This window comes from Halichoeres trimaculatus, unplaced genomic scaffold (genome assembly GCF_033239565.1).
Source record: "Halichoeres trimaculatus isolate MK-OKI-2021-1 unplaced genomic scaffold, fHalTri1.1 fHalTri1_scaffold_9, whole genome shotgun sequence".
NCBI lineage: Eukaryota > Metazoa > Chordata > Actinopteri > Labriformes > Labridae > Halichoeres > Halichoeres trimaculatus.
Genome location: NW_027437188.1, coordinates 14,227,763 through 14,246,212, shown reverse-complemented (window position 1 = coordinate 14,246,212; position 18,450 = coordinate 14,227,763). Strand labels below are relative to the sequence as shown.

Here is an 18,450-nt window from a genome sequence, read left to right as displayed (position 1 = left end):
AATGTATTTATAGAAACACTGGCAGCTCTTAACCGGGACCCAAAGGGAGAGGGAGAAAAACTGTCCGGCAAATGCAGTTCTCCCTGAGTAAGGCCATTTAATAGAGCTGTTGAGTTAAATCAGCTGAGTGATTCGTTCTTAGAGTTCAGTCAGAAGCAGATTTGTAATTTTACTGTCATAAAGGCTGAGGGTTTTATTTCTGGTGTGGGGTGTACAGACCACACTTGGAAGAGACATTAAGAATTTAATGTGTATATTTTTGTGTTTGTACTACATAATCTCCATGCATTTTTAACAGTAGGCTGTTGTCAAAACTATTTACTTGTGCAAAACTCGGCAAGATTAATGGGTGTTTTGTGTTGTTTGTTTTTTTTTGTTTGTTTTTTTTGACGTTGTATATTGTTTTTCACCGCAAGTTATCTTTTCTCTCTTATATCTGTTTCAACACAGACTCTCTGACCGTGATGCTTCATTAAGATTTGTTTAGATGGTTGTTCCATGTTTGTGAGAGGTCACAGAGAGTCTAACGAAAAAAAATCAAAAAGAATACAACAGCCAAATAAGAGAACATCAGGTTGTGCACAATCAAATGTGCTCCTGGAGTAATCTGCCATGGTGGTTTATAGAGAGAAGTCAATCTGAATCAGTGCTTTAGTTTTGTGGTAATATCTGGGATTTGTCAGCTTGATCCAAACATACGGTATTAAGGGGGGCTTTGACAGGAAAGACACTGAACCTGAGGGACATTATATTTCCAGATACATCTGTTTTGGCAGAATTGATACAGATGGCTTGTGAATAAGTACACGTGACAGAAAGTACTTATGCCATTTGATTTGTTTTCCATGTAGCCTAGTTTATTTATGTTGTTGTTGTTATTATTATTATTATTATTATTATTATTATTATTATTATTATTATTATTATAAAATCATATTTTATCAGAAGTAAAGGTTGAAGTTGTTGAAGTGGTAGGACAACAACTATTGGTTGATGAGGTGCCATGTGTAGTAGAAAGGAATAGAAAAACAAGTTTACAATCATCTCCATTACTCACCCTCCATGAAGAAAATGACCACCCAGGCTATCCAGAGGTCTGAGTTGTGGAACTTCACCATCGTTCGTAGCTGTTCATGCATTGAGTTTTATCCAACTATCCTTTGTTAAATCTCAGCTCTGCTTACAGTTCCCTTGAAGAAAAGTAACTGATCCCTCTAGGGGCACGAGACATGAACGCAGTTCGGGTGTCACGCAGCGTGCACCAACGACATTTCTCCAAAAAAGCATAAGATGTGTTGGAAATAGTGTGGGAAAAATCGCCGACAGCATGTGTATAAAACCTGTATTCGTTTACCCCAAACTCCGCCTTATCCCCCTTCCTTTGGTAGCCACGGGCCACTTCTTTCTTTCCTCGACCGCTCCACTTAATTTGTGCAAGCTTGCAAAGATATTAAGTCCAACCGCAATCAAACGCAAAACATAGTCGTATCTGACAGTGACTTAAAGACTAAGCACATAAAGCTGTCATCTTCCGCGTATTCGCCGCTAGTTTGCTTGATGTGTCGTTTCTGTTCTTATGCAGAAAAGCCGAACGGGGAGCAAATTAAGTGGTGTTGGCTATGGCATTTCCGGTTGTCGCCTTTCAAATTAAAATATCAGAGAAGCAGGTCAGTTGTGTCGGGGGAAATTTGTGGGACATTTTTTTCTGGATTTGGCACATTTAACTTGAACGATATATAGCTGTATCATTAATCCGAAGATTTTGACAAACTAGGGGATAATGAGTGTGTGTGTGTGTGTGTGTGTGTGTGTGTGTGTGTGTGTGTGTGTGTGTGTGTGTGTGTGTGTGTGTGTGTGTGTGTGTGTGTGTGTGTGTGTGTGTGTGTGTAAGACAGAGTGAGTGTGGGTATGTGGTGTGTTTTGGGAGGGGAGATAGGGCCGGGACAAAGCTAAGTTGATCATAAAGAAAGCTAACCTGGAAATTGAGTACATTAATTTGATTGACTTGGATTTGTTAAAGACGTGATATCGTCTTAAAAAATTAATCAAGTATTTGGAAAATGTATGAGATGAAATCCTCTCACAAAAATTCCTTCACAGGTGGATGGGGGAGGTTTCCTTTGGTTAGACCTTCACTGGAGATTTAAAAAAGGTTTCCACTCAGTGCGCTTTTATTTGTCAGGTAAGTCAAACCAGTTCCTTTTGTGGCCTTCCCGTATTTCTGTACTTTGATAGCGTTCCGATGAGGCTGATTGAGATGAGCTCAAGCCCGGCAGTTGCCTGGAGACCGCTGACGCCAGCGATAGAGAGAGGGCGAGCGCGAGAGCGAACAAAAGAGAAGGAGGGTTCCCCCCACCCACCCTCAGCTTGTAGCAGAGGGGCGGATATCAAAGCTATGGGAGGACGTACCTGTTGAAGTCACATACAACTACACGAAAAGTGTGAAGATAATTTGAAAAACAGGGAAAGAGTAAGAACCACGGCAGCGTTGACACCGCCCAGTGGACTAGAAAGCCTAATTATTAGACAAAAATCCACGTAATATGTGAGAGGAGCTAAATCTGCTGTATGTCAAAAATAAACGGATTTCCACCTGATTTAGGAAAACTTTCTGGCATGCATCTGGCCAGTCTAGCCCACATGTTTCTCAAAATGCACGGCATTAATCATGATCGTGTTTTTTTTTTTTTTTGTTTCTGTTTAAGGCGGGTGGGACTCAGTATATGGTGCATTGCCTCCACCTACTGGAGTGAGATGGCATTACAACAACAAAACCATAACAATTTAATGGCGTGTCATACACTGCCACAATCTATTGATGGAATAACTTAGCATGCAGTCTAATGCAATATAATACAAGTAATTCCATTTTCCACTTTTTTACTTAATAGATTTTTTTTAATGAGTATTCATATCCCATACATTCCAAATATACATCTCTGTCTCTTTTTAGCCTTGATACAGTTGTACTATTATATCTTAACAAATAATAAACTTCAAATAAGAAACACCGAACAGTTGTGCAAACAATTACAAAAATAATAGAAAGAAGAAAAAAAAAAGGGGAGCGGGAGAATAGAGTGGAGTGGGATCTAGAGGGCTCAGTTGTAGAGGTATATACATATTAGAATATTTCTTCATCTATTTACACATATATACACATAAAAAAAATTAATAAATAAATAAATAAATAAAGTACATATATATACATGCATACATACATACAAACACACATACATAAACACATATACACACACATACACATATATACATATATACATACATACATACACACACACACATACATACATACACATACACTTATATAAATAATAATAATAATAATAACAAATTATAAAATAATTTAAATAAATAAAACATAAATAAATAAATAATTTGAATAAATAAATTTAAAAAAAGAAGACACAAAAATATACACATATACATACATATCCATATATACACACATGTACACAGATACATACACATTTCCTTACCTATATACCTACACTAAAATTTGGATTCCACTCACAATGAATAACATTGTCATAAATCCCTGAGTCCCTAAAGACAAGTTGTTTATATATAAATCACTGATACAATGTATACCGATTCTACTCCATGTAGAATAGATCCCATCCAAAATAGATGGGGCAAAAGTGGGGTTTTTGTGGATCGGTAGGGCCAGAGATAAAGATTCAAGTTTAAGATTGGATTTGATTTGATTCCAAATACGTAGTGAACTGTGTATTATGGGGTTGTTATTGTAAAGCACTTTTTTAATTCCAGTTCTAGTTGGGGTAAGCAAGATTGCACCAATGGAATATGGGTTACAGTCTTCTTTTTCCATCTTGAGCCAGTTAGGTGAAGGTAGTGAAGTATCTAACCAAAAAGTAAAGTTTCTGATGGCTTAGGTGTATAGTTCGGTATAGAATTCAAGGAACCTGTCATTAATATCTTTTGGCTTTGTTAGTACTGTACTGTCCCTAGCTTTAATTTTGTGTATTGTCCGCTTACTTTCCATCTTTCTAAGCTGTCTAGCTAAAAGTTTTTGTGGCTTGTCACTGAATTCAAAGTATCTTTGCTTGGCATAGAGGAAGGCTTTACTTCTTTTTGTTGACATTACATTATTGTACTCATATTTTAGTACTGCAATTTTTCTGTACAGCATCATTGAAGGAGATTGGGCATTCTCTTCATCCAGTAGTTTTATTTGATGTTCTAGATCTTTCAACTTGGTCATATTTTCCTTCTTTTTTGAAGCTTCATATGAGATCACACAGCCCCTAAGGTAGGCTTTAAAAGCTTCCCAAAGAGTTGAAGGTGAAGTTTCGGGAATATCATTCATATCAAAATATATCGACATCTGGGTTTTCAAGTATTCACAGAACTTATTTTCTGTGAATAAAAGAGGATTCAGTCTCCAAGACCTATGGGGTTTATCTATACAGTTCAGATGCACCGAGAATGTGAGAGGGCTATGATCAGATATCACAATATTATGATATTTTGTATTCACTGTGAAAGGCACAAGTTTAGAATCAATTAAGAAATAATCTATTCTACTGTAGGAGTTATGCACTGATGAATAAAATGAGTAGTCCCTCCCTGTTGGGTTCAATGTTCGCCATACGTCTAGAATATTTGTGTTATTAATGAAGGTGTTCAAGAATTCGCTTGATTTATTCCTTGGAATTCTCTTTGTGGAGGATCTATCAAGGTAAGTATCAAGGACTGTATTAAAGTCTCCACCAATAACAAGATTTGTTTGGGAAATATCAGGGATCAATGAAAAGATTTTTTGAAAAAATATAGGATTGTCTGTATTAGGAGCATATATATTAACAAGAGTGAGAGAGACATTGTAAATTTCTCCTATTACTATGATGTATCGACCCTCTTTATCTGTGATTACATTCTTTTGCGTAAAGGGAACACCTTTTCTGAATAGAATAGCCGTGCCTCTTGCTTTGGCTGTAAAAGTTGAATGGTATATATCTCCTATCCATTTTGTTTTTAATCTACCATGAGAATTCTTTTTCAGGTGGTCTCTTGTAGAAACATAATGTCCGAAGCAAGTGTCCTCAGATGAGCCAGAACCTTCCCCCTTTTAACTGGATTATTTACTCCACTAACATTCCAACTTTAAAATGTTGTTGGTTGCATTACTTTGCATCAGTAAACTTTGACCAGAACATTTTCAGTATCACAGATTTAGTCATATGGTATCTAAGTGAAAAGCACCCCCAAGTAACCCAACCCATTCTCCCTAGAATCTTCCCATTACCCTTCAACTGGCTATCCATTCCCTTAGACAAATAAAAAACACTAAGAAGAGAAAACAAAACAAAAAAAAAGGAGAAGAAAGAGAAACTGAAATTACTCTGACTGTCTTAAAACAACAGTGCGAGCCTTCTTAGGAAGTAAAGAGAAATAAAGTAATAACTTAGGTTACTTCCTCACAACGTTTGAGGGGTTGTTAGCTTCTAACTTCAGCTTGGTAACTCGGTATTTTATACTTATATAGAAATAATATATTAAATATATTAAGGTACAATACAATTATGAACACAGATGAAAGGGAATGTGCACTCAGGGAAGAACTTAAAAGGTTAGCTATTCTGAACATTAGTTACCAGAGTAGAGGAAATGTATTCTACTTAAGAGATTAGTTGTATGTTTAAATTTACCCTGAGTCTTTAGGAAGTTGTTAGATAAATGTATGAGGAGAATGATAAAGAATCCTATGTAGAATGAACAGAATATGTGTATTAAACTAGAGTATCGAAAGGTATTGTCAAAACCATTTACCACACCTATAACTTTCCTTAAACTGTTGTGTCCATCACCTCACAGTTAACACATGATAGAAAATCCAATTAACAATTTAAGATCAACAGTAGAAATCAGTAGACATTCAACATTTTACTCTTGACATCAATATTAAGTCTGTTGACGGAAAAAAAATGAGAGCAAAGTTGGAGAAGAAGATATTTATGTATAATCCAGTAATGAAACAAATATCTGAGTTGGACTAATTAGCAAGTGATGACATTGATGGCTCGAACCTTCGGGTGTACGGAACCGTATTGCATTCACTTGAAGAAAAAAAAAACAACTATGGTTTTTCAGAGTAATTTATTCTTCGGTTTGTTTTTTGTGGTAATTAATTTTGTTTTTCTGATTAATATTTTTTATTGTTTTGTTTTTTGTAATAATTTTTTCTGTTTTTATGAGTAATTTTTTTTTGTGGTAATTAATTTTGTTTTTCTGATTAATGTTTTTTATTGGTTTGTTTTTTGTTATAGTTTTTTCTGTTTTATGAGTAATTTTTTTTCCTCCTGTTTTTAGGAGTAATTTTTTTCCTGAAGTATCGAGCTACTTCGAAATCCCGCGAGAACCTCCAACCTGCCGTTTTTCGTGCTAATTTTTAAACAAACCAATAAAAAAATATTAATCAGAAAAAAAAAATTAATTACCACAAAAAATACTCATAAAAACAGAAAAAAATATAACAAAAAACAAACCAATAAAAAAATATTAATCTGAAAAACAAAATTAATTACCACAAAAAACAAACCGAAGAATAAATTACTCTGAAAAACCTGAGTTGTTTTTTTTTCTTCAAGTGAATGCAATACGCTTCCGTACTCTCGAAAGAATAAACACTAAAAATCACATTTTAATTCACAAACTCTCAGTGTGCTCTTATTTTAGCTTTAGCTGACAGTCTATGGTTTTATAGGGTGGGTTCATAAGTCCAGGCTCAATTTCTCTGACAGATTGAAACACTATCATCTTCATAAAGTCAGATTTTGGACTTGATGGTCGCGCTGGTTTAGCTCAGTGTTTACTTCGAAACATCAACTATTCCAGAGTTCGCTGATCTCCATCCTTCCCTGCATGGGATCGGGCTACGGGAGCTGTCCAGTGATTTTTTTTTCTGAAATACGCAGCAAATTCCTCTTCCCGTCAGATTCTTGGTGTTCACAAAACAAAAAGAACTAAAGCCGGTTGTCAGTTTGCACCATGCACTATTTTCCCTGTCCCAGCGTCAGATTAGACTTCTTAAAGTCTGTTTCTCTCAGCAGACATCCGCATTGGATTAGCTCGGTGGTTACTGCGAGCATCGACACCTCAAGGAGGGATTGATGCGCTCCAATCCGACCCGGGGTCGAACTATGGGCACTGTCTCTAGTGTCTTTATCCTAAAATAAGAATTATAAATTATCCTAAAATAATCCAGACTAAAGTTAACATTTAAGTCAAAAAAAAAAATTACAAACACGTATGCTCAACCTGTTTAAGAAGAAGTGACTCTTGGGGTTACTGTGGCACAGTTTTGGGGTTCAGGAGGTAAAAACGCTGGACAGCACCCGTGGCTCGATCCTAGGGAAGGATGGAGAACAGCGAAACCTGAAAGATTTGATGTTTCGAAGTAACCACTGAGCTAAACCAGCGCGACTACGACCAATGACCATTAGCCTATTTATATTGTCCAGGAGAAACTTGAATATTGTTATAAGTGATGACAATGAAAAGCCAAACCCCTTAGCTGGTCTTTTTTCCTTTCTTTTCTTATTTTTTAATTTCATTATAATGATCTTTAGCTAGGCCCTATATCTCCGAGGATTAATTCTTACAGACAATCAAGCAATATATCTTTAGAAGTCCAGAGAAAGGTCCTTGTTTTTAAAGAGGATTTGTGAGCTTTCTTTTTTGGGTACTGTGGCACAGTTTTGGGGTTCAGGAGGTAAAAACGCTGGACAGCACCCGTGGCTCGATCCCCGGGAAGGATGGAGAACAGCGAAATCTGAAAGGTTTGATGTTTCGAAGTAACCACTGAGCTAAACCAGCGCGACCATCAGGTCCAAAAACTGACTTTATTAAGATGCTTGATGTCTAAACATGTTTACTGAAACTATGAAACCATGGAGTGTCAGATAAAGATAACATAAGAGCACAGTTTGGTTCAGGTGCCGAGAGCGCCGGACAGCGCCCGGGGAGGGATGGACTGCATCAAATCCTGGAGGAGGATTGATGGTCGAAGTAGCCTAACTGAGCTAAGCCAACACCAGAAGCGTAATCAAAATTGGATTTATAAATACATATTTCTAATTTTAATTTTTTAACATTTTATATTTTATAAATATAAAAATAAAATTTCTGTCACCAAATGGCATTATTTAGCTAGCTCACATAGTCACATGACAATGACCGTAAGCCTATTTATATTGTCCAGGAGAAACCTGAATAATTTTATAAGTGATGACAATAAAAAGCCAAACCTTTCAGCTGATCTTTTCTTTATTTTTTAATTTTATCATAATGATCTTTATAAATCTCTGAAGATTGATTTTTACAGAGAATCAATCAATATATCTTTAGAAGTCCGGAAAAAGGTTTAGGTTTTTTAAAAAGGGTTTGTGAGTCTTGTTTTTTGGGTACTGTGGCACATTTTTGGGGTTCAGGAGGTAAAAACGCTGGACAGCACCCGTGGCTCGATCCCAGGGAAGGATGGAGAACAGCGAAACCTGAAAGATTTGATGTTTCGAAGTAACCACTGAGCTAAACCAGCGCGACCATTACGTCCACAAACTGACTTTATAAAGATGCTAGTTTTTTAATCTGTCTTCTGACTCAATGTCGTAGTGTCTCCTATGGAAGGAGAAACTACATTTTCAATGAAGGGGAAACGCTGCTTGGATTCACACTGAAACTTTGACGTTTTATGAGTAGAGGCTACAGAAACCACAAACTCTGTTCACAGTCATAAGTGACTTGCTGGCTTTGGACTCCTTAGTGTTGACATTTGGAAGAGATAAGGTGGCCTCAGAGAGACAAAAGACTAGTAACACATAAAGCTAAGCTCTATACTAAAAGGATATAAAAAGATGGTTGTTTTGAAGTCATGAATTAAGCGACAAGCAACAGGAAATGTGCAACAGTCCCAAACTGAAAGGCTACTGCAAGCCAGCTTTGACATCCTGACTTTCAAAGAATACATTGTCAACATATAGTATATATTTCATGTAGCATTTACATGTTGTAGACATTATTTATAATTCCTATCACACAATCTAACACAAATCTAATAAAATGAGTCAGTTAACCCCATTAAAACAGGACACAAAATCTGGACATGACTCCACGGTTTTATTGACATTTATTTTTGACTTATTCTGCATGTTCACATAAAGAGACAAACCAAATGTATTTGTTCATTCAGACATTCATTAAAGCTTTAAAACAAACATGGCTGAAGTTAACTAACTTCCAGTGGAGGTGGACATTTAAAGTGGTTCATTCATAATAACACAAATAAAATATACCATCACAGAGAGTGTGCTGAGAGTAAACTGAAACAAAGAAGATGACTGACCGTCCTCAAGGCAGATCTGCATTTATCTGAGGCACAAATGAAACATAAACTGAGCTGGCACTTCAATAGAAACTACATGAAAACACTTTCATCTGTTTAGCTTGTCTTTATTACAGCAAATATAAAAGCTCATCTTTATTTTTCTGACTTTTACATGAGCACAAAAGCTCTACACTAAATTTTAAATCATTTTAGACCTGTAAAATGATATTCTTTAATCTCATTAAGTATGATTATGATGTAGAAATCCCACAGACTGTTTAAGTGGATGTGACTTTCACTCTATGAGCCAGCAGGGGGACATCAGTGTTTAAAAACAGAAGTCTGAGTATAAAAGAAACTTCTTATTTTAAGTTATGACCTCATTAAACATTTCCATAGTCTCAGTTTGTAGTTTGAGCTCTTCTTTATTAAAACGTGATGTAGAAAGATGAGTAGAATAAAACAGAAGTAATGAAGAAAGTGGATGCTTAGAGCTGCTGTCTCTGATGATAAAACACTCACAGCTCTGAGTTTGAAGTTCAAAGTGTGTTTGTGATTGGTCTGAAGTCAGAATTAACATCCTGATAAATTAAAGTTTCACCTTAATAATCACTCTGGGTCATGAAGTGTCTGTCTGGCTCTGCCCTCTTCTTATAAACGGTCTGTGAGACATCAGCTTATCAAATAGTCACATAAATGTGACAAATAAACCCTAAATATGAGGTCAGATCTTCTGTTGGAAAATACAGGAGATTAAATCAGGCCAGAGTCAGATATTTAAGAACTATGTCTGATGATGACTCTTATTTATCTGCTCTTATTCTCATCACTTTAGCTTGAATTGTTTGTTGACACTCAGAAGTGTCTCCATTAAAGAACCAAACTGAGCTTCCCTCTGGTTTAGAGTCAGCAAAATGAGTGTTCACATGTCAAACTCTGTTACAGTCTGAAGACAGAATCTCGAGTTTCACATGAACGAGTCTGTTTGGCTCCTGAGAGTGTAAACTGAAGCCCCCTGGTGGGATGAGAAGGTACTGCAGGTGAGGAGGTAGAAGTCATATCTGACTGACTTATGACTAACTTAGAGGTTTATATTTTACTGTTTTATAATCTTACATGAGCGTTTATCTTCACTATTGTGTACATGTGTTTGGATTATTTATCAGCCGTATAACATGATGTCAGGATTCAATCTCAGCCTCAGCGTGACATCACTGAATGAGGAAGATCTTTTAGGATGCAGAGTTTCCAAGTAAATACTGAGATGATCTAAAAATAGTGAGGACATCAGTCAGTGATGATACTTTAACAGCCATTAGTGTGTTTAAAGGCAGTGTGGTATTTCTCTAATAGTACCAGGAAGACTTCATGGCTCAGGAGAAGGTTCTCTGAGGTTCTGCGTTGAAGAACAGGCAGGAACCACAAACAGGAGAGTTATAGACTTGCTCCTTTCAGCAGCTTTGGTTCCCAGCAGTGATTGAAATCCTCCACTATTTATCTGCGGAAGTTAGCATTTATCTCTCTGTAAGTAAAAACTAAACTCAAACATGTGTTCCAAGCCCCTCACCCCCTCAGGATTATCTGGCATCGTTGAGCTGCCTGGCCACTGTTAGGATCTCCTTGGCTCCTTTGCTCAGCAGTAACTCGGCCAGGTCTACCCCCAGCCGCTCAGCCCGGTCCTGGGCTTCACCGGAGATCTTTGTGGCTGTGACTCCCACTCGCTGGAGCCGCTCGTCAACGCCCTCAGAGCTCTGGCATACACACATATCATACATTTAAAGTTTATTAAAAGAGTCAAAAAGACCTGCAACATGCTCCGTCCACTCTGGGCTCTCAGCTGTTACCTTTTCAGCAGCAGCAACATTTGTCTGCATAGTTTCCTTCAGACTGTCTGATCCGTCCAGACTGTACACAGCCCCCGTCAGGTAGAGCTGCAGGAAAGTATCACACACTCTGAGCTCAGGCAGAAACATTCAGACAATCACTTTGGTGTTTTAATTTGGCGGGGAAACATTTATTTCCTGGTGTTAGTGGAGCGTTCTCACCTGAGAGTCCTTCAGCTGTGTGTGAACAGCCACAGGAACGCTGCATCCTCCCTCCTACAAACCACAACACAGTCAGCTCACCATCCATGCACTAAGACTCTAGGCCATGTCCACATGTAGCAGGTTATCTGGGAAACCATATATGTTTTCATAGATTTAGGCCTGTCAGCAGCACGAAACCGCAGTTTTACATCACTAAAGACGATGTTTTCTAGCCAAAGTGAAGATTTTGGAAAACTCCGGTTTCATGGTTTTGTGTACATGTTGGCCAACAGAGTTTTCAGTTCTCAAATGTCACAGCTGAATGACTTGGCTCATTCTGATTGGCTGGCACAGGTTTTACATCTGGAAAACACTGCCAAGTTTGTGTTTGGCATGCCTTGAGCCGCACTTACCGGCAGATTTGCCGGCTGCGTGTGGATGAAAGAATTTTTTTAAATGAATGAGAGGGGGTTATTTGTTTTGGAACATACCCAGCTACGTGTGTACAAGTCCCTTAGACAGTGTGTGTCTATGTATGTGTGTGTGAGTGTGTACCAGGTGTCTGAGGAAGGCTCTCTCAGCGATGCAGCGCAGCACTGTGTCAGGGTCATGGAGGACAGAAACCATCTCCAGGATATCTTCATCTCTGGCCCGAACCTCCACTGCAAGGGCGCCCTGAAAACACACAAACACACACAGAAAATGAAACAATCACACATTTCACTAAAATTGTTGAAATAAAACAGATCAATGCGTTTCAGATGCGTTGAGGTTGAAAGGTTAAAATTCTGTTTCACAGGTTTCAAATATCAGACCTGCTTCGAGCTCAGTGGTGTGTTTCAGCACCTCGTTCTTACCTGTCCAACAGCGTACATACAGTCCTCAGGCTCCAAAACCTAGCAGAGACAAAGATTAGACTGTCAGATGAGAAATATCTCCTCAGACTTCAGATCATGGAGGACTCTTGGTACCTGGCTGATCCGGCTCTCCCAGCCCATCCTCCTGAGGCCGGCAGCAGCCAGGATGATGGCAGCATAGTCTTCCTTCTCGTCCAGCTTCTTCAGACGAGTGTTCAGGTTCCCACGCTGAAAATGACGCTCAGGAAAACAAAGAGGGACAGGTATTGACACTGAGAAATGAGGTGTTTGTGGCTCAGCTCCTTGTTTCCTGCTCTCAGTGCTCTGACTGACTCTGAAAATCTCTGAAAGGATACAATATCTTTGAAGGTCAGGTGGGGGAACCTCTTCTTTAGCTGAGCGGCGCGGCGCAGTGAGCTGGTGCCGATCACACTGCACACACGCACACACGCACACACACCCACACACACACACACACACACACACACACACACACACACAATGAAGTGATACTATCCTCAGTATGAACAGAGAGGAACACAAAGAGAGCTTAAGGGCCTGTGTGATTGAACCTGTTTTCGGGCAGAGTCTCCAGAGTCTTCCCTTTATGTTTGGGATGAAGCACCACTGCATCATGGGGGTTTTCTCTCCTACAGGCAACAGGAAGTAACACTACATCAGGAGGTTACTAAAGGTTAGAGCTGCTCACAAAACAACCACAAAAAGCTTAACCACAAACACTACAAACACACACAGAGTGAAAAATAAAGGGATGAAGTGACTGATTTAGACTGAGCTCCACACTGAACACTACACGTGTGACACTCACTTAAGCACGGCCCCGATAGTGAATCCTGGAGGGAGAGTGGTTGGAAGGTCTTTGAGGGAGTGAACGACCAGGTCAACCCTAAAGGGGACACACAGACACACACAGACACACAGACAGACACACACACACACACACACACACACACACACACACACACACAGGGACACACAGGGACACAGACACACACAGACACACACAGAGACACAGACAGACAGACAGACAGACAGACAGACAGACAGACAGACAGACAGACAGACAGGGACACACACAGACACAGACAGACAGACAGACAGACAGACAGACAGACAGACAGACAGACACACACACACACACACACACACACACACACACACACACACACACACACACACACACACACACTCACACACACACACACACACACACACACACACACACACACACAAACAAAGGCTGGTTAAGTTCAAGGCAGAAGGAGAGGTGTGACAGTGGAGATGGTTAGTCGTTGAGTTGTTCTTCAGCTTCTCAAGCATGTGGTGTTTCTTTTTGTAGCTTTGCTAAAGTCTGAGTGGAGACTACTGTTCAGTTTTAATGCTTCACAGTGTGTGTGTGTGAAGCCTGTGTGCTGTCACACACACATGGCTCTGTTTGCACTCACTCATTCCTCTCCAGAGCATTCTCCAGCTCTTTGGTGAACAGACTCTTCTCACCAATCTGAAACAAAGAAAGACAAACTTTAGAGTCAAAATGTTGGACGTTTGAACTAAACTTGGTCACAGTTTCGAACAGTGAGGTAAACTTGTGTCGACTGATGAGGACGAGACTTCGGGGTGCTCTGAACGGCTTGTTCACAAAGTCACATGAGAATTCAGCGGGATCAAGACGTGATTTTCAGATTGTGACACCGGCAGATGGAGAATTCCCTTAAAACGGGCTAATTCATAATTTGTTGAAGCCAAAAATGAGTTTGGAGCACTGCAACAGAATGGCTGGGGCTCTTAAAAACAGCAGCCTGAGATCAGTAAAGCATGTTTGATCTGTAAATCACGCTGCAGTTATCAGAGGGACCATATAATCCTGAAATATAAACACAACTTCACCTCTTTAAAGAAATCGCTGATCTGTGGTTGTCATGACAAGTCTCACCTTCGATAACGCTGTGTCCAGAATTTTGTCCCCGGTCGTGGTCATGCCGACTGAAAGAGACGAGAGATGACATAAAGGTGAGTTTAGAGACTGTCCAGACCTCTGACAGTGTTTACATGAATACCGTTCTTTGTTTTTAGTGATCAATAAATCCTCAATTCAGGAGGAGCCTGAGTGTAACTTTTATCAGTCTGATTTTTGCTCTGACAGATGAATGGATCAGGCTCTTAATGAGGCTGAAACACCTGAACAGGATCCTCTGACAGAAAAAAAAAGGCTGCTGTGACTCTCACCTATCTCCAGGTGGACATCGCTGTACAGTTCCTTCAACTTTTCGGCCACGCTGTCAGTCTGGATACGAGCCAGCTGCAACAGAGGAAAATAGAAGAGCTTGACTTCAACTGGATCGTATCAACGGTCTAGAAAATTATTTTACAGTCCAGACAGACTGAGACACAGTTATCTGAGAGTCACAGCTCTGTTATCTGTGTTAGAGGAGCCTCGGACATCTCACTGCTTAGCCTGAAGCAGCCCAGAGACAGAACCAAATGGATCATCATTAACAGAGCTCAATAAATCTGTAGATTATTGTGAGGAAAAATTCATTTACGACAATTTAACACTTTAACAGAAAAAGAGAGTAAGGCCTTTAACAAACAAATATCTGATTTAAGGCCTTTTAGCTACTTTTCCATCACAAACTCCGTAAAGTGTTATTATTTATTTTATCTGATGCTTAAAAAATCACTGACTGAATCCTTTTTTAAAGTCTATGAATCGTTTCAGCTCTTATTCAGGTTCAAACCTCACATTGAGGCTCCGAGGCTCACATTAACTCAAGCTCAACCCTGTTGAAAGTCACACATTTAAAGTATTTTACAGATCAGAGTGAAATGTAGGCCGATGGTTCAAATGGAGATCTGTACCTGGCTCTGACGGGTCCCGATCCGGATGACCCGACTGACTTTTCCACTCCCATCCTGCGAGGAAAAGAAAGGGTTTGATATGGCTTTGTGATAACACACCTAAAGGTTTTAAAAACAGGAATAACCTCCTTTTTAACTGGTTTAAAGGCATTTTCTCTGCTGGCCTCACCCTGATGTACTTGTAAGGTCCTTCTTCCATAATCCTGAGTGTCTGCACTGAGCGCATGCACTGTGCGGCCTATTGTGTCCTCTGTCTGCCTGCTGTGTCTCTTTAGTAAGGAGATGTGCTGAGGTCATGTAGACTCAAGATACTGAACAGAGCTGTCTTTTACTGGAATACACTCCCCCTCCTTCATCAGGACCTCCACCCCAAGATATCTCTGCTTCAAAAGATAAGAGCGCCGATTCATAGAGTCCGTTATTAAAGGCAGGGAGGGGCGCTGAAGATTTGTCCTGAGTTTGAGGTGTGGTCACTAAGTCTTCTGTGGTTTGAAGAGTTTTATGTTTCTTAGCATCCAGCCACTAAAAACTTTTTCATTTTCAGATCACATTCTGGTATCGTAAACAGCTTGTTGGTATAAGGTTTATGCTGCATTCATGTGCACCTTGATGGCCAGTTGAAAGGTCGATCTACTGACTTCAGTATGATTAGGTGCTTTTAACCTGGAAAATTAGGTTTAACATGAACATAAATAACTTCTAAAAATCTAAGTCACTTTCATAAGAAGTCATCAAATTTCTAAAACCATATACCCAAATAATATTTGGGCAAAAAGTTGATGGATATTTTATAAATTCATTTATTGGCAGGATAGCCCCGTGGGATGAATTATCTCATTTTCAAAGAGGTCAAAAATCAATTAAATGTTTTTTGACACAAACAATAACATTCACATGCATTTTCCAACATGTTAACTCATTTTTTTTTAGATTTACCTGACGCCACATGAATGCAACACTATGCTCACCCTGTCCCTACTGGAATTACCCGGGGGTATTAAATCATCCACCCCTGGAATATGAGGGAGAACATCTTTTTCCTGGATCATACCACGAATGTTCAACATATGTACACTATACATCTTTTTTTTGCCATTTTAGTTAAGCTTCACATAATGAGGCAAGTTATTAACAACAATTTCTTAAAATCTATGCCTTGCAGAGGGAGTGTAGGCTTGGGATAAGCTAAAAAGAGAGTCTTGATAAATGAAAAAATAAATATATAAAAATCTATGTGAAAAAGATGAAAAAAGAGAAGAGGCCAGACACAGCCAAACTTTCTGCAATTAACTAGTAAAACAACTAAATCTATTTTAGAGGTGTTTCCATCTGAATAGACCAATATTGTACTTAGTGAAAAGGAATCTGTTCTTGTGTGCACCTTTTTAAGTGAATCACACTGTAACTTGTCTCTTCTGTAGGTTTGTGTCTGATACATAGGATATATTTAACAAAAGGCTATCTTCCTTTATTTCCACTGTCTCTGTTTTGGTCACTGTGGATCCTTAACGAACGTTTTCACATGAGCGTATCTTTTTCTTGTCAGGAGTTCACACACTTCCATTCAATAAGTCATGAAGCGTAGAAAACAGCACTCAGTCTGATAAACTGTCATATCTGTGTTCGTTTGTTTCGCAGAATATGAATTACAGTTGAATCTGAGACCAACTGCTGTCAAAACACGCGTTAGGAAAGAGGGTGGGACAAGACAAGGATGCTAGGCACGTAGAAGCAGGATTGCAGATATTTAAACTAATTGAACGGGAAAGTCACTAAAAGTTTTCAAAACATGATTTTGTTTAACATTTAAAGATAGTTATAGGTTTAACGTGACACCAACAAAGTATCTGGGTCTGAAGATAAGAGGGAACAGCTGTCGAAGACTTGTGGTTTGATTGCCGAGAAACGTTTGTACCTACATTATATTAACTCACGACACTATATAAAATCAGTTTATTAACAAACAAAGTGATACAAAAACTCAAACTGAGTCTCTATCTCTCCAGTTGCTTTATCTAGCTCCTTCCTAGAGCACGTTTGACAGAAGCGTCATATTTCCTCTGTTATCCAATGGGAGAACAGGAACATTTGACAGACACAAAGATTAACCAATCATCGCGCTCCAAATACCAGCGGGCGCTGAATGAGCTTCGTGCATGCTTCCAGAGGCTAACAACCTGATCAGTTCAGGTCAAACTTACCGGAGAATTTGCTTCCTCAGACATGTCGCTGGTCCGGTTCAGTTTGTGGATAAAACACGAATTAACAGTTCGTTTTCTGAATCACAGGCTCCATTAAAAACACGATAATTTGAAAGGAATCTCAGATCTCCTCAAACTAGCGTCACTATGAATGAAGGAGGAACACGTGACCGGCTAGAGGTCGTTTCCTTGTTCCGTCTGTCAGCTTCCTCCTCAGGTAGTCGCTTTGCGTGTCACATGAAAACCAAAACACTTTAAACATGCATTCTATACTGTATATATGCTATATACCTAAAATGAATGTTTTTTGCACATCGTTGTATTGTAAATACATTTGTTGATTCATAAAGTGTGCATAAAAAAGGAAAAGACCCATGCAGTGAAATTAAATGACAGTTTTGTAACTTTTCCTGTATAAATTTTAAATACGGATTTTTTTTTTTATTCCAGGTATAGAAAAATAAGTTACAGAGAGAGCTGCAACTAAACAAATGTAAAAGATAACATGAATGACTTTATTGACAGCGTTTCCTGTGTGCTACGCATGTATTTAAGATAAACAGTGCTGAATATAAACTTGTAAAGTGTTGTGTCTATTACTATGCAAAGTGCAAATTACATAAATTTAGTGTTGCAACATCCTCCCTCTGACTAAACACAACTGGCAGTTTGCCTCCTCGTGTCCCAAGCACTGTTTAAATGCTGATATCTAGTGGAGAAAATGGTTCAAGGAAGAAGTCTCTGGGGTTGCTGTCATTTAAAACTAATGTTGAAGTTCAACGTAAAGGAATAACAAAAAATATTAAAGGAAACCAGGTGCAGGACTGAATACAAATATAGCTATACATTCAAACAAAAGCATACATACAACTCAATAACTCTAATTCCAAAACCACAGAAGACCTAAGAATGGCAAAATGCCAAAAATCACATCAAAAACCCAACAGAAGATACAAGCAAAAATAGATAAATAAATAAATAAATAAATAAATAAATAAATAAATAAATAAATCGTTTTAAATATTAATAAAGTACACAACATGTTAAATACAAAGTTTCCTCTGGAAAAGTAAAGAACAACAAGTAATAGTTCTACTACTACTACCACAACAACAACTACT

At 38.6% G+C, this 18,450-nt stretch overlaps 2 protein-coding genes across 2 annotated transcripts in view; both read right to left on the bottom strand.

Moving 5' to 3' along the window:
* igsf11 (immunoglobulin superfamily member 11) overlaps nucleotides 1–1,615 on the bottom strand; it is a 60,237-nt gene extending 58,622 nt beyond the window's left edge. Inside the window, exon 1 of the mRNA XM_074679223.1 lies at nucleotides 1,058–1,615. Within this exon, the coding sequence (XP_074535324.1) occupies nucleotides 1,058–1,139 (82 nt within the window). The 5' untranslated portion in view covers nucleotides 1,140–1,615. The remainder of the gene's footprint in view (nucleotides 1–1,057) is intronic.
* Nucleotides 1,616–9,147: 7,532 nt separating this feature from the next.
* On the bottom strand, nucleotides 9,148–17,559 carry LOC141798381 (porphobilinogen deaminase-like). Its single transcript, XM_074680293.1, has 14 exons — nucleotides 17,330–17,559; nucleotides 15,129–15,182; nucleotides 14,496–14,568; nucleotides 14,203–14,252; nucleotides 13,715–13,770; nucleotides 13,078–13,155; nucleotides 12,821–12,898; nucleotides 12,605–12,680; nucleotides 12,363–12,476; nucleotides 12,249–12,287; nucleotides 11,947–12,066; nucleotides 11,410–11,463; nucleotides 11,209–11,295; nucleotides 9,148–11,115 (listed from the first exon to the last, which is right to left on the bottom strand). Exons 1-14 carry the CDS (start codon nucleotides 17,351–17,353, stop codon nucleotides 10,942–10,944), a joined length of 1,077 nt encoding a protein of 358 aa, XP_074536394.1. The 5' UTR covers nucleotides 17,354–17,559; the 3' UTR covers nucleotides 9,148–10,941.
* Between the last annotated feature and the right edge of the window lie 891 nt (nucleotides 17,560–18,450).